Source organism: Calypte anna, chromosome 6 (genome assembly GCF_003957555.1).
Source record: "Calypte anna isolate BGI_N300 chromosome 6, bCalAnn1_v1.p, whole genome shotgun sequence".
Lineage (NCBI taxonomy): Eukaryota > Metazoa > Chordata > Aves > Apodiformes > Trochilidae > Calypte > Calypte anna.
Genome location: NC_044252.1, coordinates 16,296,493 through 16,318,761, shown reverse-complemented (window position 1 = coordinate 16,318,761; position 22,269 = coordinate 16,296,493). Strand labels below are relative to the sequence as shown.

Sequence of the window (22,269 nt, the reverse complement as noted above, 5' to 3'; positions counted from 1 at the left end):
GGCGGCGGCGGGAGCCGCGCTGAGCCGGGTCCGGCTGGCCGGAGAGCCGGAGGCGAACGGCGAATACCACGGCGGCAACTGGACTTCCTCCGCTCCGTCCCACGGCTCGCCGGGCTGGGCCGCACGCTGGCTCTGCCCGCTGGCCGCGCTCCTCCGTCCGTGACTGCCCATCGCGGCTCACGCCGCCGCCCCGGCCACCCGCAGCACCTCCCGGGGATGTGCCCACCGCACCACTGGGCAGGACCCCGCCGAAGCCCCCCGGCCTGCGCCGCCCCCGCTGCTCCGAACGAGGGACTCGCCCTGCCTGGAGAAGGAGGAGGCGGTAATAAAGTTGGATGGAACACCCGAGTGCCTGGATGTGGGGTTGGGGATGGGGACCTGGGACAGCCCTCACCCTTGCCCACCGTGGCTTTATTTCAGGAGAGAGGGGCCAGACAGGGCCAAGACCACAGTGAGAAAACTGTTCCATGAGGGTTTTGTCCCGACTGGAAGAAGTAGCTGTGCCCCAAAGCATGGCCTTGCATAGGGACACCCTGGGGCAGCCACCACAGCACAGCTGCTCCCCTTGCTCTGGTGATCCTGTACCCCCAGCTCCGGAGGCTGAGAGGGGGGGCACCCCTCAGAGCAGCTTTAATTACATACTGGAGTTCCACACAAAGGTAGCCCCAGGTGCCATGGGGTCCTGGGGTGTCTTCAGGGAACATCCCTGTCTCCATCCCCTGCCCTCCTGGGTCCATGTGGTGCCTTCTCCTCATGGGACAGGTCTCAGTCCAGTGTCACCCTGCCCAGGAGCCCAGTTCGGAAATCCCTCAGGAACTTGTGGGCAGCGGATGTGTAGTTGGGCACTGTCACATTGACATTCCCTGGGGACAGGAGAGGCGTCAGCAGAACCTACAGCTACCCCAGGGTCCCCCAAAGCCTGGCCCTTGCACCCCAGGGTGGCAGTAATTCCCCCCCCAAGTGCTCACCTGTGCCTGTCAGCAACTTCACCTTCTGCACCTGGCGCTGGGCAAGGGCCAAGCTCCTCAGCACCTGCCCGATGTCATCGCAGGCCTCAGCCAGCCCGTAACGCTGCACGTACCTGGGGAGGGTGTGGATGGCCACCTGCTGGCACCACTTCCCCCCCAGTTCTCTGGGGAAGGCTTCACCACCCCCTCAGGACCACAGAGAGCAGATGTGAACCAGGGCCCCCTCTGGTTCCCCACTGGCTCACCCGAACTGCTGCTGCTTGTTGAGGGTATACAGGAGGTAGTCGGCCATGACGTCCTGCCCCACCAGGTGGTCATGGATGGCTCCTGAAAAAGAGGATAAAGCCCAACTACTCCTCCAGCCATCCCTGTGACACCCAGGCAGTGTGCACTGGCCAGAGGGGGGGCCTGTGAACAGCTGACTCCCACCCCAGCCTCAGGTACCAGCCCCAGCAGGGCTCAAAGCCATTGCTGGGGAGGCCCCCAGGGCAGAACTGCCGCCTCACCGCACAGTGCCAGCTTCATGCCTGTCTCCACGTCCCCCAGCTTCGGTGGCAGCACGCCTGGTGTGTCCACTATGTACATCAGAGGCTTCTCACAGACCTGCAGTGGAGGAGGTGGGGCTGTCAGGATGTGTAGCACTGTGAACTCTGACAGATGTGGCTAATGAGAGACATTCAGCTCTTTCGTTAAGGTCTCCCTGGAAAGGGGACCCAAGCAGCCCCTAAGGTCAGCTCAGCTCTTCATGCCTGGAAGTTTTCCAGAGCTGCTGTGAGAGGATGGAGGGAGGCAGAGCCCAGCACCCATCCAGCTGTCTGACAGTACCTGGATTTTGGTCAGCACTGCCTTGGTGACACCTGGCTCACCACCAACTGGAGTGGCTTTCCCTTTGGAGAAAGGAGAGACACAGTCAGAGAAGAAAGGGATGCTCTGCCCTGCCTGCTCCATGGCTGCACTGGTGGCTCCTTGCCGAGCCCAGGCACCACAGACAAATACCCTTTTTGAGGTGGAGCCTCCGCAGGGAGTTGATGAGTGATGACTTGCCCACGTTGGGCACACCAATCACCAGGATGTTGTACTCCGAGTTCTGGAAACGAGGATGTGGGCAGTGAGCAGCTGGTTACTGGACACCCATCCTGAGAGCAACGGGCAACCTCAACAGCACAGCAAGCTGGACTTTACTGCTGCTCCTGGCCCATGTGCAAGCAGCCTTGTCCCTCCAGCTGGTCACCCTGCCTCCCTGCATACACACTGGCCTTCTCAATGCCACCTCTCACCTCGCTCCTTTGGTAGCGTGGGCTGTTTTCCACCAGCTTAGCAACCAGAGGAACAATCTGCAGAGAAACATGGGCAAGGGCTGTAACTATGGCTCCATGCCTGGGCTGGCAGCAGCTGTGTGCTCAGAGGATCCTGTGCCAGAAGGATGCACAAAATGGGGGCCTTGGGTAAGCTGGAAATGAAGATTGCTCTGCACCAGCCACTGTCACCTCTCCAAGGGGCTTGGAGATCAGCACACAGCCTGCAGCTGCCAGCAACAAGAAGGGTAGGGCATAGGGCTGACCCGTTACCTTCTTGACATTGACATCACGCTGACAGTCAGTGAAGACAACATGCGAGCATCCCTGCTGCTTGAGGTGCCCTAAGATAGCCTGAAACAGACAGGCAGAGGCATGGCTGGCACCTGCCTTGCAAAGACCCATGGGGCCCCAGCCAGCCATCCCTGCTCAGTGCTCACCGGCTGCCGGTGGGGATCAGCCAGGTCCATCTTGTTGAACACCAGGATGTGTGGACGGATGCCCAGTACTTCCCGCAGCATGGGGTTACGGCCCGACAGCGGGATGTGAGTGCTGCTAAGGACAGTGACTGTGCTGGCACGGGAGCAGGTACCGGGGAGGGAAGGCTATTGATGGAGCTGGTGCGGAGTTGGAAAGGGGTACGGGACTGAGAGAACAGGTCTGGAGGGAGACGGGGTCGGAGTGGACCGATGCAGGGGTCACACTGCCGGCTTCTGGGGGACACGAGAAGCCGTGACAGAGGATATGCGAGCGTCGTGCACCTCGATGAGGCAGTCGGCGTGCCGCAGGGAGGCCCGCATCTGCCGCAGGCCTGCAACACACCGCACGGTGAGCGGCGGCGGCGGGGGAGGTGGCGGTCAGCCCGCCCCGCTCCCACTCCTCACCTTTCGCCATGTGCCCCGGGAACCAGGAGGCCACATCGCGGCCGCCGAAATCGAAACGCTCCCGAAACCCGCCAGACACCGGACCGGGACCGGCAGCCGCGGCCCGCAGCGCTCCCGCCCACCTCCTCATGACGGCGGCGCCTCTTCCTTGCGTCACACCCAGCGCGACGGGCCGCAGGCGGAAGTGACGCACTGCGGAGGGGCGGGGCTGCCCTCAGTGCCGTTCCCGTCGCCTCCTGAGCGCCATGGCGGAGCCGCGGCCTACGGCACCCGTGAAGCCTCCGGGGAGCCCCACGGTGGGTTCCACCGGCACGGCGGGCACCGGGGAGCACGGGGTGCCCTCTGCCGCAGGGTCAGGTCCCCAACCCACCCCTCAGCCACCCTCGGCCCCTCAGCCCGCCCCGCAGCCGGGCCCCGCGCAGAACCCCTTGGATGACACCCGCTTCCTGATCGCCAGCACCAACTGGTACTAACGCCACAGTCTCTTTTCCGGACCCGAGCTGAGGAGCCGCATCCATTCCCCTGGAGAGAGAAAAGCCTCCACAGCCCCCAGCCGGAGAGGTTTCTCAATAAAAGAGGCTGACTGGCTGCAACCTGTGAAGCACGGTTTTATTTTCCTGCCTCACTGCTGAGGAATGGGACTGGAAGCCTCGAAGAGCTTGTTGAGCCGCTCAGCCTCTCTCCAGCCTGACAACAGGGCCCCATGGGTGGTGGAGTAGAAGGTGCGGTGGGTGGCCTCACCAGCAAAGAGGAGCTGCAGAGGCTGTGCCGAGGTGGGAGGTGAGCACTGGGAGTGTGCCAGCTTCCCCAGCCTCGTGGGGACACTGGGTCATACTAAACCAGCCTAATTTGTGCCCTTTGGTGTCCCACAGATGCAACACCCACTCTGCAGCCATGTAAAGAATGAGGAGTGGGCACCTTCCCTTCCCTAGAGACTCACCCCATGCCATGAGGATCCCCGAAAGTGGTTTTAAGGAACTATGTGTCTACAAATGTCACAGAAGTGGGTTTTCCCCCCATCCCAATGGAGCTCAGTGCCAAGGGGGGCTGGTTGGTGACACAAGCACTGGTGATCCCTGAATGGAGTGGGAGTGGGGAATGCCACGTCCCAGTGCTCTTTGGCATGTCGTGTTCCCAACCCTGTCTGTCCCCATGCCTGAGAGGCCCTGCCCTGCCCTGCTCTCCCCATTCCCTGGGCCAAAGTTACCCTGGAGTCCTTGGTGTCCTCAGGCAGGGGCTGAGCCAAGGTGTCAATGTCATCTCCTGAGCTGCCGACGGCCACGTAGCTGTAGGAGCCCCGGGTGTAGGGAGCACTGTGCCACTGGGACCTCAGCATGCTCCTAGGAGCAGGCAGGCAGGGGTTCCCTGCAGATGCAGATTTTGGGTGGGATTCAGAAAGCTGGATGCCCACGTGTCCCCGTGGGAGTCTGGGTGCTGGAAGGAGGGGAGGCAGCACCTGTCAGCATGCGGAGGACACGTGTCATGGTGCTGAGAACCTCCCCGTCACTCAGAGTCTCCATGTACTCCGACTCCTTCCCTGCAATGAAGCCACAGAGGACGTGCCCGTGCCTGGAAAGGAAAAAATACAGAATCAGAGAATTTTCATTGTTGGAAAAGACCTCTAAGATGACCCCATCCAACCACCAGGGGCTGGGAGCTGCCTGCTGCCCTCACACTGTTCACTGAGCACCATGACCTCCCTTCCCCTGTCACTGCAGCTGTGTCGTGGGACACCAGTGACTCAGAGAAGTGTTGGAGCTCCTGATGGGACTGAGGTGTTCCTTGACATTACCTGGGAGATGCCAAAACACCCCAGACTTCCAAACACCCCAGACTTCCAAACACCCCAGATGTCCCCTTGCTGATGCTCCTGGCCACGTACTGCTCCGGTGGTTGAAGGACCACGAATCCAACGAGCTTCTTAAACCAGTTGGCCTCCAGGTCAGTGCTGGGCTCCTCAAGAGGAGACTCATCCTCCCACACCACTTCGAGGAGCTGCTGCTGAGGTTCCCAGAAAGGCTGCTCAAACTCCAGGAAGATCTTGTTGTTGGTGCCAAAACCTAGGTGGTGAATGGCTTCTGCTTTCCTCTTGGGCAGGGGAGGGTGGAAGAAGTCCTGGTGGCATTCCTTGAGGAAACCTGCAGGCAGATTGGGCAGAAGATCAGGCAGCTCTGTTTGCTGGGCTCCAAAATGGGGTCCAAGATATTCTCCTGCCTCATTTTCTTTCCAGCTCCCCTCTCCCACCACCTGGGAGAGGGTGGGACAGGGGAGGCTGGGAAGGGGGTTGGGCAAGTCCCTGCCTTCTGTTTGTCCATCTCCAACCACAGCAGCTGGTTAGAGGGGACAGGCAAGGGCAAGGGAAGGTGTTGGTGTCTTCACCCAGTGGGACGGTGATGATGACGTGGTCAGCAAGGAAGGTGTCTCCGTCCTTGCACTCCACCTGGACAGGGAAATCCCTGGTATCATCCCCTTCCTCACGGAACGACCCTCTCCACTGGATGCTCTTCACCTCCTTGTTGAGCAGAACTGTGCCCTCGGGCAGAGTCGAGAGCATGCGCTGGGGCAGGCTGCTGTAGCCGCTGAAGGAGGAGGCACCGCTGGGGATGGGCTGTCCCCCAGAACTCTCCGCTGCATCCCCTTCCCCTCCAGAGCCCCGTGCTTACCCTGGGACAGTGCAGTCCACGCCAGGCAGGGACACATACTCCCTGAAGGGCTCCAGGGCCACCAGATCCATGCTGTGGGTCCCAGAGATGCAACACTCCAGCTTGAAGCAGGCAGCGAGCACAGCCAGCTGGAGCCGCTGGACCTCCTCCTGGCCTCCCGCCAGCGCAGAGATCCTCCGGGTGATCTCCGCCCGTAAATACTGACCCACGCTGGGTGCCGGCACCTTCCCGGCCCCCCAAGAGGTGTGCGTGGAAGCCAGGAGACTGTCAAAGAGGTCTCGGGCTTGGCTCACCACCTGAGGGTCCAGCACTCTTCCCGAGCTGCCGTAGGTGACGGAGGGCAGCGGGGCGCGGCCTCCCACCTCCGCCCGCTGGTTCTCCTCCTGGGCTGCCTCTGGGCCCAGCAGCCCGTAGTCGGTGGCCAGGCGGAAGATTGGGTTCCCCGGCGAGGGGCCGTGGATCCAGTGTGCTCCCATTTCCACCAGCCCTGACGCTGCGGGGAGGGGAGTTACCTCGAGGTGTACATGTGGCATGAGCCCCCCCACGACCCCCACACATCCCCCTCCAGCACAGCAGAATCCGGCTGCCTCTTGTCTGCCCAGCCCCCTCTGTGCCACCCGGGACCGGCTCCGCTTGGGTCCCGCCGCACCCTCGGGTCCGGACAACCCCCCAGGGCGGGAGGCAGCTCCCACATGGCTGCTCTCGCCCCGGTGACCCCCTCTCGGACCCCCAGGCCCTTCTCCGGTGCCGTACCTCCCACACCCAGCCCCTCCGGTACTGCCCACCCCGTCGGGCCGTGCAGCTCCCGCCCCGGGACAGCCGCCTCTCCCCCCGTGCCCAGCCCCGTACCGAAGGGCTGGGTGCAGACGCGTCCGCCGGCGCGGGCCGATGCCTCCAGCAGGCGGAGGGAGCCGTGGCCCCGGAGCCGCTGCGCAGCCCCCAGCCCCGCCAGCCCCGCGCCCACCACCAGCACCCTTCGCCCAGTGCCGCCCTCCATGGTGCCGGGCCCGTCCCGTCCCACAGGGCCCCGCCCCGGCCCCGCAAGGACCCATCCCACGACTCAGGAAGCCGCGGGAGGGGTCTCGTAGTCTTCTCTTCCGGGGTAGCGATGGGTTCGAGAGGTGGGCTCGGAACCCGCTGGGTTCGCAGATGTGGGGCGGGAGGAGCCCGGTTGCGGAAGGGGCCTCTCCTTGGGGTGAGGGGCACAACTTCTCCACCTCCTGTCTCTTCTCCGTGTCCCACGAGGAGCCGCTGGGTGAGCATCTCGGGACCATCCCAGCAGCACTGGGGAGAGATGCCAGTGCTGGCACCGGGTCCCTGGGCCAGCACCTGCTCACCAGGGCTCCTGTGATTGCTGAGCAGTTGTCGGCACGAATCAGGTCACAAAATCGTTTTAGTTGGAAAAGACCTGTGAGACCATCAAGTCCGACTGTTAACCCAGCAGTGCCAAGGCCGCCAGTAAACTGTGTCCCTCAGCACCATTAAATGTTATTTATCTTATTATAGAAATTTATTTTATTATAGAAAGGTGTTGAAGTGAAACTCTGCTTTGTCCTCTTGGATGAAGGACTAATCACAAAACTACCAGCCAGCATCCTGTAGATTGAGATAACAATGCCCTCGTGGGGCAATTGTGGCCACTGTCTCCCAGGGATGAAGGACAGATGCTCCTGGGATGTCAGTGCTGAGCCATGCAGCTGCCTCTGGGGACCTTCCTCAGGCCGCTCAGCCCTGGAATGCAGAGGAGTGCTTGGCTGGGCCCAGTCCTGAATACATTCAGATGCAGACCCTCCACCTCCCTGGGCATATGTCTGGGGAGGAAGGGTCCCCCACATCCCATCTGGACCCCTGTAGAGATAAGGATTGGGGAGTGAAGTGGGTGTTTCTTTGACACCAACTCTCCCCCACTGGCTGGGTCCAGGACTGGTTATTTTCTGTTATCTATATCTCTTAACTTCTACTCTCTCAATTTCTCTCTTCCCTAAAATCATTAGGTAACCACACTTTTTTCCCAGCTTTAACATCCATGTATTGTGACTTTTGTGATCTAAATAATCAGCCTTTGTGATTGTGCTGCCTGAGCTTATATAATAATCAATGTACCAGATTTTATTCCTTCTATAGTTCTAATTAAATCTTATGTTCAAATACAGACCTTGAGTGTCACCTTAATCTGATCAAGGGGTATCAGATGGTCAAATTTTCCCTTGTGCTGTTGTTGTTTGTGGTTACCCTCCCCAGGACACCCAGGCCTGGGAGGAGGATTGGATCCAGCTGCACATAGGCTCCTCTCTGAGAAGGAGACGAGAGAGCAAGGGAGTCCTGCCCAAATCTCCTTTGGACTGTCATCTGGGTCTTGTCACCTAGACAAGGATTTGAATCTGGCTGCACCCAGGATCCTTTCTGAGAAGGAGATTGGAAAGTGAGGAGTTCCAGTCCAAATCTTCTTGGTTTTCCTGACCTGGGATGTGACAGGGTCTGCTCCAAGACACTCTGTTCAGCCCTACTCCTTCCCAAGCCCCCCAGGCCTCAGGGGCTCATCCCCACGAGGTCAGCACTGACAACAGCCATGTGAAAGCTTAGAAGTACAGGCCCATCCCTGAGATCATTCAAAACCCAAAGTAAAAAATTTATGGAGAAAAAATTAAGTGAGGAGCTCTGCACCCTCTGAGCCTTAAAACCAAGTCTCTGCTTGATGTGAATGATGGGTGCTGTGAAACTTGCACACTTTCCTATGCTGGCTGCTAAAGCCTTCACTTTCATTTGGAGAGTAGCATGGGTTTGGTATTTTTGCTTTAACAACACACACTCCTCCAGCCTGAGAAATTTCATTTCTTCGTATGCTTGTTATGTTAAGGATTTTTTTTTTCTGGCTTCCTTGAGAAGTAGTGCCATGCCTCTGTTCCTAGGATTTTCTCTTCCATAAGGAATTCTGTTCAGTCTGATGTAGTAGCTACGGTGAGTTAAGACTTCATATTCCTCCCTGGGGTATCCACTATGGCAGATCATGTGGCTCTGAGGAAAGAAAAACCCACACAGAAATTTTTCTGTAGCTGAGGTATTATTTGACTTGAAGACCACACCCCTCATCCTCTGGTCTGCATTTGCCACACCAAAGCACTGTGTCAGCTTGGACATTGCTTTGCTCGGGGTGTCTCTGCATCAGCTGAGGACTTTTTTTGAGGGAGGATTGTCTGTCAAAATCTCATGTCCATCCCAGTGAGATGCCCGAGGGAAGAGGAGATGCTCAGCCATGGGCTGGTGCTGGTGAGCAGGAGCGGAGCATGTGGTAGCAACATGTAATAGCACATGTGTTTGCAGTGCTTCCAAAAATGAAGTTTGAAACCAAAAGGATTTAATGATGGCTGACATAGGCAGCAGGACATCTGATGTCACTCTCTGGGCCGATGCACGGGGTAGATTAGGTAGTGGGACACATAGAAGTTGCTGAGCTGGGCTGACTAGAAGGGCAACGGATCAAGTCCCATAGCATTTGTCACAGGGCTCCTGAGGCTCTGGCTGAGCTTTTTTAGGCTGAAAATTCCACAGATGGGGAAGTTTCAGTCTGGTGAAATCCAGCTGTGACCCTGCCTGCATGTCACTGTATGATAGCCTTGTCATGATGATGGAAGTGATTATTTCCATCCTACTTACTAAACTTTCAGCAAGTTTATTGCCTGTGTCTTGCATCCATCTAAACATCTGCAAAGACTTCCAGGACTCGCCTGGACATGGCCCAGAGCAAACCACTGCAGCTGAAGGAGAGGAGCCACATGCAAGCTTCTACCCTCCAGGAAGGTGTCCGATCAAATCCAGGATGGGATTAATCCCTGCTCTAACAGACCTGCCAATAATTGCACTTAATGCTGCTGGGAGGAAGAGGACTCCTTCAGGAAGTGTTGCTTGTTAAAGATGGTAGGGAGTCATTGTTCAGTCTGGAGAAGAGGAGGCTCAGGGGAGACCACATCACTCTCTACAACTCCCTGAAAGGAGGTTGAAGCCAGGGGGGGGTTGGTCTCTTCTCCCAGGCAGCTCTCAGCAAGACAAGAGGGCATGGACTTAAGCTCTTCCAGGGGAGGTTTAGATTGGATATTTGGAAGAAATTTTTTACAGAGAGGGTGATCAGACATTGGAATGGGCTGCCCAGGGAGGTGCTGGATTCTCCATCCCTGGAGGTTTTTAAGAAGAGATGGAATGTGGCACTCAGTGCCATGGTCAGGGAAACACAGGGGTAGTGGATCAAGGGATGGACTTGATGATCTCAGAGGTCCTTTCCAACCTGGATGATTCTGTGATTCACTCAACAAAATCAGCACACGTAGTGCCCTGAACCCTCTCCACACTGATATGCTCCATCCCTTTCTCTCTCCCAGACAAACATCTGCAAACTTTTAGAGGTAGTGGAAATTCAAATTTCTAAGTTACGACATTCATGAAAGTCTCAGGATTTACAGCCTTCTACTGCTTGAGGGCATCTGTTGATTTTATCAGGGCTTGGATCAAAAATAAGATTTCAATGAACAGCCACATCTTGTGCCTGTGTAAGAGGTTATTATTATTTGTAGTAGTAGTATTGCTATTCCTATTGCTATTGTTATTACTATAACTACATTATTATGAATGCCTCTTTATACTTGGTTTTGATGGGTTACATTCCTTATATATCTGAAGACCACATATGATGGTCTGGACTGAGGAAGTGGAATGGATTCCAAATTCCAGCTCCCTCTAGTGTCTGTGCAAGGCTCTTCATACTCTTCCATTCTAATTGGATCTGGTACTAGTCAAGTCTCATTTTTGTATATTTAATGGTAAAAAGAGGAGACACACATCTATAATGGAAGAACTAAAGTGGCAGAAAATGCTGTCAGGCCAATTGTCCCAAAGAGGGAATGAACCCAAAGTACAAGTTCACACTACACAAAGAACACATAGGTTGAATAGGTATGACTATGTCTACTTTTTTGCTATTTGTTGTCATATCTGATGAGGCTTGGTGGTATGAATGGTGGTGGAGCTGTCATCATCAGTGTTAAAAAGAGCACATTGTATCAGAACTCTACGATGTTGGCACCACTCTGAACTACATCACATGTCCTCTGACTAAACAATGTGTGTGCTGGTCTTATCTTTGATACCTTCCTTTTTTTGGCCATGTAGTCATGATTTTCATATTTGCAAAGGATTATGTTTCCAAAAGCATCTGAAGTGGTGTGGAGAGGAACTTCAGCTATGGATTTTCACCTTAACCTCGTGATAAAAAAAAGTCCTATTTGTTTTATTTGTAAAGAGTCATTTCCTAAATCCCACTGGGGAATGACTCTTAGAAGAGCTCCTGGGGAAATGGAAGGACTGGTGCTCCACCAGCTTCACAAGGCCTCAGGAGCATTCCAACCTCTCTGCAGATGCACCAAGGGCAAGTCAGACTTCACTGGCTGCCTGAGTGGGAGATGCTGGGTGACTCCACCACTTTTCAAAAGTGACAGTGGCCCAGGGAACCTTCACATAGCCCTTACCCCAAGCAGTATTGTATTTGCAACTGGTGATTTGCAAAATTTCTGCAATGTTTTCTGGAAAAGGACCAAACTCAGTGCCTTGCCAGTGGATGACAGAGTAGGGGAAAGCTTGTGCAACCCCCCTGTTTGGCTGAAGTGACAGGTATTAAACAGAGCAAAGGTTCTCCACCCCCAGCTTGTGACGTAACAGCCTACGCCTTTCTGTAGGTGTGTGGTAGCCACCTAAAAGTCCAAGCTTTCAGTTGGATACCAGGTGCTCTGCTTGAGTGTATGTCATGAATTAGGTCGACTTTTAGTGTTTGTACCAGCCACAGTCTCTGAATGGTGTGTGAGTTGTGAAACACAGCCCAAACAGCACACGTTACTCCATCCACCAGACAGTAATTTGCTCTCAGTGATGCAACTGCTGACAAAGGGACTGTGTGTGTGTGGGTGCTATCTTGCTGAAAGCAGGTGTGTCCAGAGCCCTCACTGTTCATTCCCTTACTTCTGTCCCTGTGTCTACTTTGGGCTGTTGAAAATGTCCTCCTACTCCCATGTGTGTAAAAACCCCACTGTGTGAGTTGGTCTTGACTGGTTATATAGAGGATAATTCCAATGTGTGTCCCAAGAGGAGTTAAAACACTCCATGGATAGAGGAACCCCTGCTCCATTTGTGGTTTTCTTTTACTCTACCATTGGGTTTTCTTCAACAGCATCAAGACAGACCACCCTTTTTACATATATGGTAAGAGAGTAGTATTCTGTCTTTTAGCAACAAGAGAGCATCAGCTCTTGTGTAATGCCTGTCAGATAGGTATGGTTCTCTGGCTGTAACCTTGGAGAACTTTGCTCGAGTAGAGAACCTGATAAGGCAAGCAGTGCTGATCTGGTTGTACCTCTTCCAGTTTAAAGCCCCTCAGCAAGGCTAGGATATCTCCAGCATCTCTAATTACATGTTTAGTAACATGTAAGATGCTAGAGTTGCATAGTGAAGCCTGATGAAACCCCTTGATGAAAAAGCACTTTTCTCACAGCACTTTGCTAGAATTGTTCATACAATCTCCTTATTTGCAGTAGTGAAACCAAATCAGCAAAAGAATATCTGTTCCTAAATGTTGATTGCAAAATAACTGAGGTGGTCACCACTGGTTTGTCTCAGCTAATTCTTCCCTCCTTTCTTCATTTAGAAGACCCCAGAACAACCCTGGGCTTCTTGTACTAGTTCTTTCTCTCTTCATTTTACAATTAGCTTTAGAGTATTTTAAAGCTAATAGAGTTTGATTTGTTCATGAATAGACCTGGGCCAACTTCACTGAATGTTCTCAATAGGGAAATATTTTTCAAATTTGGTATCATGGTACTCTTGAGCTTTTATGCCACGTACTGGAGAAAAGCTGACTTTGCTCAGCTTTGCCAGTGCCTTGGTCAGGGCTATCAGAGACCTCCAGGTAGCATTTATATATCTCCCATGACATAGCCCAGGGTCAGAAATGGAGACCAACACAGCCTTGTGAATAGTGCTGGACGAAGTGATATCTGAGATATCTGATCATAGGGCTGGCTGTTAACTTTCCACAGCCTTACACCGTTCCCAATATACAAAAATACAAGCTTAAAAGACAGCTATCAAGTATCTTTTCTACGTATTCATATAGCAAACAAAATATGGAAATAACGTAGGAAAAAATACAGAGATTGCTCATAATTCCTGAAATAAGAATGCTACACGTCCTCAGCTGAGTAAAACTCTGAATCTATTTCTCAGTGCCATAAGCTGCTGGGAACTGTTGTCAAGCTGGCTGTTAAGGATCATAAAAACATGAAGAGTTAGAACACCATCTGACACAAATAGCTGAAACCTTATGCTAGATTAATCCTGGTACAAACAAGTTTCTAAATAACAGCATAGGCCAGTCCATTGCTTAAAGCAGACACCAAAGCAATCCCAGGGCTGCTTACAAAAGCACAAAATCATTTTAAGCACGTGCTTATGAATAATCCTCAATAGAGGAGGACCTTGTATTAGATGTGCTCATCACCTCTCCAGTGTGGTCACAGCCTGGAGCTGACCACAGCTCATGGGTGTGCCTTTTTGCAAGGACTGTGATGATGATAGAAAATTGTAGGCCAGGAAACATGGGGCAAATGCTGTATTTTAATGGCATGTGATGATTTTAAGCCCTGCTGGTCTCACGTGCTGTAGGCAAGCAGATCAGGAATGGCTTTGCCTGAGTACATCTGGAAGAAAATTAAGTAAATGGATGAATGACCAATATCTTTCACTTGTGTAGGCACATGGCTGAGGGTGGTTTGTTTACATGCAGAGAATTAAAGAGGCTGCTGTGCTATGGGTGCACTTACCAAAGTTGTGAAGGCCTCATGCTGTATTGTGAAGTGTAAAGGTGAGAGACTGAGTTGATCTGGACCCCAATATCATGGGCTGATGTCCCAGCCTGACTATGGCCCTGTGCCATCACCATCAACCTGACTGATGATTTTTGACTTTCCTGACAGACTTGAGATGTGTGAGGACTCCAGTTCTGGCAAGATCAACAGAGTTCACTGTGTCATTCAATCTGTTTATTGATCAAGGCAAACCCAAGTGACAGAACATCACAACAAAGACACCTTGATTATTCACTATTCTGTTTGCTTCCAAAACACACTGCTTCAACCACTGTTGATCCTTAGCAGGGAATAAGAGGCAAGTTCCAGAACAGAATGTTTCCAGAACCTGATTTAGGGAGAACTTCAAGGAAATGTTCCATCATGGAATACTGCCAATGAAGATAGTGCAATACAACCATTGCATCAGATAATTACAGAGGGGACAGAAACATTATAACCTGAACAGAAAGAGAAGATACTAAACCCTTACACATCCTCGGAAATAAAAAGTTAGTACTTTTAAACTAATCATAAGTTCTTTCAAGCTTTTCAGGACCCTGCTGGGGCAACGTTTTGCCGAGCTTTGGGTGTTTATGTGCAAAGACAGAAAAAACTTCTTGCATTTACATTGCTATCCATAGCATGAACACAGTGAAGTCCCATAAGTATGCTGCTCCAGGCCAGACCCCTGCAGCAAATAACTGAATACACAAAAATGTCATTACAAATATACTAAGGTAGCTAATCACAGTCACTCGAGAGAGATCATACCTAACCTATAGCCTAATTCTAACATCCCAAGATTATCTCACCCTGTCCTCTTTTCTTCTGTGATCAACTCTAGCTGGAAGGATGAAAAAGGAAGGACCTTTATAGCTCTTCCCCTTTGCTGATGACCCAAACAGAGAGCACTGGAGGGGTTCTACAATGACATGCACCAACCATCCTGTTCCATGGTTTCCAGACTCTTGGATCACACTGCACTGCTAAGTCCCACAGCCTGCCTCTGGATACTGGCCATGCTGGGCTCAAAAACCCTCCTCACCCTTGGCTACCCACCTCTTGCCATGGGGCATGGGGAGGGAGATATTTGTTGCATCATGGGTATCTGCCAGCTTTAAATGCCACTTCAAGATAATTCCTGAGCACAGGGAGCGTTGGACATGCAGCTCTCCCTTGCATGCCTGTGGCAAGATGTCTGTGCAAAAACCCCCACATCTTCTGGAGGTTTGAGGCAGTACACACAGACCCCAGTGAACCCCATCTAACTTTATTATTACTATTATTATTATTATTATTATTTTGATATCTTTGTGGAAAGAGGGCCTTATACTTTTCCCTGCTTGCTCCTAGGCATATTTTAAAACCAGTTAAGCAAACAGGCAAATTCACAATTCCTCCCCTAACCAATATATTATTAAGTGTAATCCAGAAGCTGAAAACAGAGTTAGACTCATTACTGTCTTCCACCAGACTCTTCTCTCTCTCACATAAAGAAAACAAAACGGTTCAAAATGGTGTTTCCTGGTTAGAACTTACTGAATAACTTATTGTGTATGAGCAAGGATGAGTTTGAGAAAGATGTTTCTTATGCTAGTGAAATGGACAGTTCTCATGGGAAAAAAACAGCCAAACACAAGGTCTTCTCATTGTCACTAGGTAGGAAGTTACTACCTCCTTCCAATTGTAAAGGAAAACAATGACATCAGGATTTTGGGATTATTGGCATGGAAGAGTCACCAGAGGGTGGATAAAGCTATAGCAGTAGGATTCATCACTCAGCACAGCACGTGGTCTATCTGAGCACACCCACCCTTCGTGAACTGCCAGAGTCCAGGAGGGGCCTGAGCTGCTGTCCAGGTGTTCAGAGCTGGGCACCTAAGTGCAGGGAGGCCAGAACCCAAAACAGCAGCCATGGGCCAGCCTCCATGGGAAATATGGGAGTGAGGCACTTAGAAGGCCCAGGGTCCAAGGCCAACTTCTGTAAGGACCTCAGACTATTTAAGCTAAATCCTACATGCTTCTGTAATCATTGGATTGGGCTGTTTTCCTCACTTGCCCAAGTAGTAAAATTCCAAGCCAAAAGTAGCAATTTAATGAGACTTCCACACCTCCTTTTTTCTTTGCTTCCCTCCCTCCCCCCACTAAAAGAAGCCCCAGAATACAAATGAGAAACCAGCAGTTACTGCCACAGGCCTGACTCTAGGCAGTCTTCTCCAGCAGTTCAAGAATTTCTTTGTACACTTGTTCGTACACTTGCTTACCCCAGAGGAAATCAAAGTGGACAAATTCAGGAATATACTTTTTGTATGTCACGTTGGCTATACGGGGCAGCGTGATGTTTACATCTTCAGGGGCTGAAATCCAGTCCCTGCCACCATACCATGCAGCAAGTGGTGCTCTCATGTTTTCCAGCTCATAGAAGGGAGGTGTGGTCTAGAAGACAAATAGAGTGGCTTGAGGAAGGAAAGCCTGGGAGGTCACAAGCAAGAAAAAATATTTAAGTATTCCTTATTTCTGCTTGGAATTTCTCCCTTATCCTGAGAGATGACACAGAAATTGTCACTAGAGATTCTGACTATGCCTTGAGCTCCTGTGGTTTTCACCAGCAGGTAAAGAAGTAAGAACTGTATGACATCACAGATCTCTTTTTGCAAGAGAAGTTACAAAGCTCTTTGATCATTTAAGGCAAAACCAACACGTCTCATAAAATTCTGTCTCAGCCACTGAAGTATTTTCATTTTAATTTTCATTATTTTCATTTTCATTTTCATTTTTATTTTCATTGTCTTTTTTTTTTTTTAATCCATTCCTACTTGTCAGTTTAACTTACCTGATTGTAATGAAGCATGTTGTCACTGCCATAATCATAATGCTTGAATTCCCCTGTTTGATAGAGCTGGAAAAGGAGGAGACCTGTGTTTATTATCCATGCACTGGGGAGGACTGGAAGAGAGATGAAAGAGAGGACTAGAGAAATGCACTGCTCCTTGCTGACACAAAGGCTGGAGGATGCTACTGATTCCGTGTGACAATGGCTTTTGGGAGAAGAGCTCAACCCCCAGGAAGATTTCAGCATGGCTGGTAAGGTTTCTGGGCATTGCTTGTGTCTTTTATTCCTCCTCTCTGAGGTCACTGGCAATGTGAGGATTCTGGAGGCTGAGGCCCAAGTAACTCATAGTGCACTCAGCATTCAACCAAGTGCTAGACTCAAAGAAGACAGGAACCAGACCTCTGGGCAAGGTTCCTCGTCTGCCATGGTCAGTGTCTACAGCAGCACGCGAGTCTGTACACTCTTTCAATGATTAGTTTTATATGATTAGTTGTCTCGACAGACACTCAGCTCTGACTTTTACTCTAGCATCTCCTGTGCTGGTTTATTACCAGTTTTTGCTTCCATATATCTATCTCCTACCAGCCCCAAAGACTCTAGGTCATCACTGATTGAAAGTCATGGCCAAAAGAACTGCATCCATAGCAGTGTTCTGTATCAGTCTTCCCCTTTCTCTCTAATATAGTTCTGCAGAGAGAGCAATGGAGGGTTATACCCAAGCACTGAGAAGAGGTCCCCAGCAGATGAGAGAGAAGAACATGGGCCCTGGTTGCACATGATCTCACTCTGCAGGTGGGAGTATTACCTGGCGCCAGTGTAACATGTTTTTTAGGGATGTTGAATCAGGGTAGTGGGACAGGTAGACATCTATGCGGCTCTGCAAGAAACCAATGGAGACATTTATTCTCTGCATGGAGGGAAATAAAGCTGATCCTGCTCAGCAGCCACACAACAAATCTTTCACTCACACAGCCTAGCTGGAACTTGGATTTGCACAAACAGCTCAGCCACATGAACACACCACAGGCAGCAACACAGAGGCTGCAGGGCTCCCTTCAGCAAGCCAAACAGCTGCCATGGGATGTGGGGCCATGTTATAAGTCTAGGTGGTTTTCAAACCAAAGCAAAACCCTTTATCCTGTGCTTAGGATCCTTTTGCAAAGATGATGTGCAACTAAGCTCTATATGTTTCTAATGCATAATGGAACTACAGCAACCTTTTACTTGAGAAACAGTGGCCCATCTCTGAATCCATCCATGCTCAAGCTATTGTTGTTTGGTACTCTATGTGGACCTGTCTCTAGTTTTACTCACATGAGAAGCTCATGGCAGGATGTGGACCTTGAAACCTTGGCTTGCCCCAGGGAAACAGCTCTTCCTTGCATAAGCAGGGCCTCCTGGGACAATCCAGCTTGCCTGTACAAGTCTCCAGGCAACCTGCTGTAGCTGTAATGCTGGCCTACTGGGAGCAGGGTTGGTTGGTGACCCCAGTCTGAATTTCTCTATAGCTCAGTGTTCAGCATAGTGGAGCACAGGGAAAGGGATAATGTGGGGATAAATATTTTCTAAGGGATGGTAGACTGGGATGGAAGACAAATGGTGTAAGGGCCCATCTGTCTTGGCAGTGGTTTGAAGGGGAGTTCATTCTGTAGAAGCCCATTTTGTTATTAAAACATATGTGAAATTACAAATCACTTAGTGAAAGAGAAACCCTGGGAGCCCCTGGATTGCTGAATGAATTTCTGTGCTCCTTCCTTTGGCAGTATCTCGACTGGGTAGACAACATTCCTGGTGGATAAATGAACTTGTGTGCAGTCTGGACTTCTTATGGTGCCAATGCAAGGGCATCACAGTGGCAAACACAATGGTCAGATTGCCAAACACTGACACAATGACCAGATTGTTTGACAAACTGAAGAGGAAAGGCCAGGTGAAGGCAGCTAGTTGACAACTCAGGCTCAAACACTGAGAAATTGGATCACTTGAAAAGTAAGCTGGAGTGTACATACCACATCTAAGCTGTCGGTAAACCCACCAGGCAAGTAAAGGACCAAGGTGCAAAGGCTTTTAAAGATGGGGTAGCTGCACAGGCTGGAAATAATTTGCTTCAAGATCTCGCCTTTATCGAAGACCACCGTGTGTCCTAAAACGAGCTGTGAAAGTCAGAGGCCTGTATCAGTGTGGTTCACATTCTCCCTTTGCCTTCAGATGCTCCTCACCTCTCTACTCACCCCTAAAAGTTGCTGCCTTCCTTGCAACAGCTTTGTTGTGCTTTGTAAATTTTGTTTTTCATAAATGGCCTTGGAAGAGCCCTGATCTTCTTAGAAGCTGCTCATAAGAGGAGGGACCCAAAAACAATATCTAGAAATAGCCCTGTTCGGATTAGGGCTGGTCAGGAGAATGCACTCCTTCATGGATCATTAATAAATAAGAGTGTAGACACAACCACCTGCTCAATGTAAGGGGCACCCAGAGACCAGGGACATGGACATGATGTACAAGCACTGCATGTCTCAGGTGATGATCCCTTCATGTTCTTTCTTTCTCCTTCACACCAGATGAGTGTGTGGTGAGGACGTACCTTAACCAGCGTCTCAGGAAGGTCAAACACCCTTACCAAGGGTGACTTCATATTTGAGTTTGTGGTGATGGGAGCCAAGGCGAAAAACATCTTGATTTTGCGATCGAGCTCAGGAATGGATGAAAATGCAATGAAACCTGTGGGAGGAAGAAGGAAGCAGACCTTGCCCTGTTGTTTATGATTAATTTCTTGACTCCCAGGTGTGTGTGCTCTTCAGAAGGACCCTTGAAGGAGTATCAAGCCAGTTGCTGATTTAGTCATAGAATAGTTTGGGTTGGAAGGGACCTTAAAGATTATCTATTTCCAACCCCTGTGCCATGGACAGGGACACCTCCCACTAGATCAGGTTACTCAAAGCCCTGTCCAACTTGGCCCTTGGACACTTGCAGTGAGGGGACAGCCACAGCTTCTCTGGGACACCTGGGCCAGTGTCTCACCACTCTCACATAAAATAATTTCTTCCTAAAATCTCATCTCAGTCTCCCATCTTTCATTTTGAAACTGTTCCCCCCTTGTCCTATCACTCCATGCACTCGTAACAAGTCCCTCTCAAGCTTTTCTGGAGCTCCCAAACTAAGGCTGACAGCTCACATGACTGAGAGTGTTCTGATCTCCTTTTAAGTACCTGTGGTGGTGCCTTGGGAATAAGCCACGTAGTATAACTGCTCCTGTCCAGTTTTCTGCAGGATATAGTTGATTGTTGCTGGAAGGTCATACATGGCCATCTCATGAAAGCTGCAACAGAGACAGGCAAATGACAAAAATATTGTTGCTGATCTTGAGAGCTATGCACAGGACACAGCAAGTAATTCCATGAGTACCTGGGGAGCAGGGGAGGGCTATGGTGTCTTTATGGTGTCAGTTTATATCTACTGGCAGATAATGTGACTGTCAGTGCTGCTGCTCCTCCAGCCTATGGACACTGCTGGGGGTGCCAGGTACCTGCCTGCACTTTAGTTTCACACAAAATACCTGTAAGCTGAGTATTGCTGGTGGTGATACTCAAACTCTTTGTGCTTTCGCGACCAGCTGTTCCCCCGGCTGTTTCCAATCCAGACATCGTAGCCAGCATCAGCTAGGATGAAGCCCAGGCTGTTGTTGGGCAGGTTGTTAACCCAGTTGCTTCCTTCTAACACCAGGCCATGTTGCAGGAGGACCACAGGCCTGGGAGCTGAAGAAAGAAGAGGATCATTATCTCTGACCACAAGCAAACCTGACCATTCACATCCAGATATTGCTTGGGCAGCAATCCCCTGGGTCAGTGGCTCCAGTGCAGGGAGATGGTCACCTATGTCCTCACCTCTTTGGGGAGATGTTATTGAAGCAGGCTCTTTTGGTCATCCTGGGGCAGAGAAAACTGATACAGTGAAGTTGAAAAATAAGGCTGGACTCCACACTGAATGGAACTTGACAAATCAAGCTCCCAGGAAGAAAGATACCAAGCCTCATGCCATGTCTGTCATGTCTTTGCCCCATGTCAAAGGACACTGACTGCATGGAGAACAACCTCCTCACAATGCCTTTTGTTTGGCTCAGGTGCTCTGTGTCTGACCAAGAGACAAAAGCCCAGCAGAGGTTCAGTACCACCCATGACACCTTGGTGCCCCATTGCAAAAGGCTCAGATACTGGAGGGGTCAACAGCATTTCCTCCACCCATATCTGTCCACATTCAGCCATATGGGCAAGTCTCAGCCCCCCGGAAGAAACTTAAGATCTTTCCTACAAAGTCCTGGAAACTTGAAGTGTTGTAGGAAGAGATTGGGAGAGAGATTATGAACCTATGAAAGTTTAATTTGGAAAGGATCTCTGACTTTATCCTCTGCTTGAAGCTGGTCCAATGTCACAGTCACACCAAGGTCATTGCAAGGATATCTGAATTAATATTGTAGGGTAACCACAGGCTGCAGCATGAAAAAGTTGAAATTAAAAATTACTTTCTTTTTTTTAATTTTTTCTCTTAGTGTCCTCTTTTCTGCTGGTTTTTAGACCTCAGTATAAGACTTGTATTTCCAGCCTGGAGGGGTAAGGACAAAGTATCTTGAATGGAAATTTGGCTTTTTCACTTTTTTGCCATGTTCATATACAAACAGTGGTTCAACTGAAGAACAGAAAGAAACTGAAATGTCGAGATGGCATTGGACACATAGGTTTTTTTTTTTTTTCTGACAAATGGCCTTTTGCTGCTCCACTGGCTGGGTTGGAGATGGGGTAAAATCTGGGACAAGATTTCTCGCTTGTATTCATTGTCCTTATCTTTTCCTTCCCCTTTGGAGCAGATCCTCTCAGAACAAGAAGGTCAGAGTGCTGAGCACCTTAATTTCTCCTGCTCCCAAGGCTAATTCTACAGGGAAAGTTGATTTCTTGAGGCTTGTTCAAGGTGGCCTACTCCAGGCCAGCAAAGTTATCAGGGTCCCTGGACCAGGCAGCCCTTTTTTTGGCACTTACAAGGACAAAACATGCTGGAGCCCTGTGCCTCTGCTTCATGGGATGGGCTCCTGGTTCCTGGGTTGTCTCTGCCGTGAGGAATCCTCTGTGTGGTGAGGTAATAGCCATCAGCTGTCACCACTTCATGCTCCTCATAGGGATACCCATGGTAGTGGACAATTTCACCCTGTGGGAAGGGAAGGACAGCATGGGACAGGTGGAGGGCCTCTGTCCCAGAGGGTGTCAGGCTCTTGCTGGGCAAAGCAAACTGGTTGCACTGGGCTGGTGTCAGTGGGAGGGTGGAGTAGGGACCCCTCAAGGTCCCTAACACCAATATCATGACTGCAGCTAAAATTTTTGGCAGGTGTGAGTTTCCATCAGGTCTGGTAAAGAAAAACCCACTGTTGATTTTCATGTCAGAATCAGTGTTTGTGAACAGCAGGGAAGCTCCAAGCCTGAAATATCTGCATTGACCAAGACTGTTGACTTGGACCAAAATCCCCCACGTACATAAGCACAGGGAGACAAAAGCTCTGATAAAACCCTGATAAAGACACACACACAGAGACCACGAGTCCTGCTCAGACTATGGTAACACAGGTATCTTGCATGCCCAAGCAGGAAAAGAAGGGATAGAAGCCAGGACTTACAACATCCATGAACACCTCAGGGCTTGCTTCGGATTTTTCACTGATGCATGATAAACAAGCAATGGTTATAAACAGCCACATCAT

General features: G+C 50.7%; 4 protein-coding genes across 4 annotated transcripts; 1 reads left to right on the top strand and 3 right to left on the bottom strand.

Annotated features, from left to right (window-relative positions):
* Positions 1 to 339: 339 nt before the first annotated feature.
* Positions 340 to 3,283, bottom strand: MTG1 (mitochondrial ribosome associated GTPase 1). The gene is made up of 11 exons (XM_030452794.1): positions 3,148 to 3,283; positions 3,010 to 3,074; positions 2,704 to 2,808; positions 2,537 to 2,617; positions 2,246 to 2,302; positions 1,965 to 2,055; positions 1,794 to 1,855; positions 1,475 to 1,571; positions 1,214 to 1,295; positions 969 to 1,081; positions 340 to 863 (listed from the first exon to the last, which is right to left on the bottom strand). Exons 1-11 carry the CDS (start codon positions 3,275 to 3,277, stop codon positions 766 to 768), a joined length of 981 nt encoding a protein of 326 aa, XP_030308654.1. The 5' UTR covers positions 3,278 to 3,283; the 3' UTR covers positions 340 to 765.
* A 65-nt stretch (positions 3,284 to 3,348) lies between these two features.
* On the top strand, positions 3,349 to 3,740 carry MMP24OS (MMP24 opposite strand). Its single transcript, XM_030452796.1, has one exon. The coding sequence runs from the start codon at positions 3,393 to 3,395 to the stop codon at positions 3,618 to 3,620; it is 228 nt and encodes a 75-aa protein (XP_030308656.1). The 5' UTR covers positions 3,349 to 3,392; the 3' UTR covers positions 3,621 to 3,740.
* A 7-nt stretch (positions 3,741 to 3,747) lies between these two features.
* PAOX (polyamine oxidase) lies at positions 3,748 to 6,807 on the bottom strand. The gene is made up of 7 exons (XM_030452792.1): positions 6,660 to 6,807; positions 5,811 to 6,303; positions 5,527 to 5,726; positions 5,030 to 5,285; positions 4,604 to 4,716; positions 4,355 to 4,512; positions 3,748 to 3,910 (listed from the first exon to the last, which is right to left on the bottom strand). Exons 1-7 carry the CDS (start codon positions 6,805 to 6,807, stop codon positions 3,770 to 3,772), a joined length of 1,509 nt encoding a protein of 502 aa, XP_030308652.1. The 3' UTR covers positions 3,748 to 3,769.
* Positions 6,808 to 15,879: 9,072 nt separating this feature from the next.
* LOC103535985 (lipase member M) lies at positions 15,880 to 22,269 on the bottom strand. Its single transcript, XM_008502100.2, has 9 exons — positions 22,186 to 22,269; positions 21,557 to 21,722; positions 20,083 to 20,281; positions 19,736 to 19,845; positions 19,111 to 19,247; positions 18,539 to 18,682; positions 17,335 to 17,406; positions 16,530 to 16,595; positions 15,880 to 16,132 (listed from the first exon to the last, which is right to left on the bottom strand). The coding sequence occupies exons 1-9, from the start codon at positions 22,267 to 22,269 to the stop codon at positions 15,899 to 15,901; spliced, it is 1,212 nt and encodes a 403-aa protein (XP_008500322.1). The 3' UTR covers positions 15,880 to 15,898.

What these genes read in the sequence shown, in the direction of transcription:
- MTG1 (XM_030452794.1), bottom strand. Translation starts at nt 3,277, where the DNA reads ATGAGGAGGTGGGCGGGAGCGCTGCGGGCCGCGGCTGCCGGTCCCGGT. An exon ending in CTGATCCCCACCGGCAGCCG is followed by an intron (nt 2,618 to 2,703) that starts GTGAGCACTGAG and finishes TGTCTGTTTCAG; the next exon opens with GCTATCTTAGGGCACCTCAA. An exon ending in GAAGTTGCTGACAGGCACAG is followed by an intron (nt 864 to 968) that starts GTGAGCACTTGG and finishes TCCTGTCCCCAG; the next exon opens with GGAATGTCAATGTGACAGTG.
- PAOX (XM_030452792.1), bottom strand. Translation starts at nt 6,807, where the DNA reads ATGGAGGGCGGCACTGGGCGAAGGGTGCTGGTGGTGGGCGCGGGGCTG. An exon ending in CATCATCACCGTCCCACTGG is followed by an intron (nt 5,286 to 5,526) that starts GTGAAGACACCA and finishes ATCTGCCTGCAG; the next exon opens with GTTTCCTCAAGGAATGCCAC. An exon ending in GTCCTTCAACCACCGGAGCA is followed by an intron (nt 4,717 to 5,029) that starts GTACGTGGCCAG and finishes TTTCCTTTCCAG; the next exon opens with GCACGGGCACGTCCTCTGTG.
- MMP24OS (XM_030452796.1), top strand. Translation starts at nt 3,393, where the DNA reads ATGGCGGAGCCGCGGCCTACGGCACCCGTGAAGCCTCCGGGGAGCCCC.
- LOC103535985 (XM_008502100.2), bottom strand. Translation starts at nt 22,269, where the DNA reads ATGATGTGGCTGTTTATAACCATTGCTTGTTTATCATGCATCAGTGAA. An exon ending in ACATGTTACACTGGCGCCAG is followed by an intron (nt 16,596 to 17,334) that starts GTAATACTCCCA and finishes CTCCTTTTCCAG; the next exon opens with CTCTATCAAACAGGGGAATT. An exon ending in ACATGCTTCATTACAATCAG is followed by an intron (nt 16,133 to 16,529) that starts GTAAGTTAAACT and finishes TTTGTCTTCTAG; the next exon opens with ACCACACCTCCCTTCTATGA.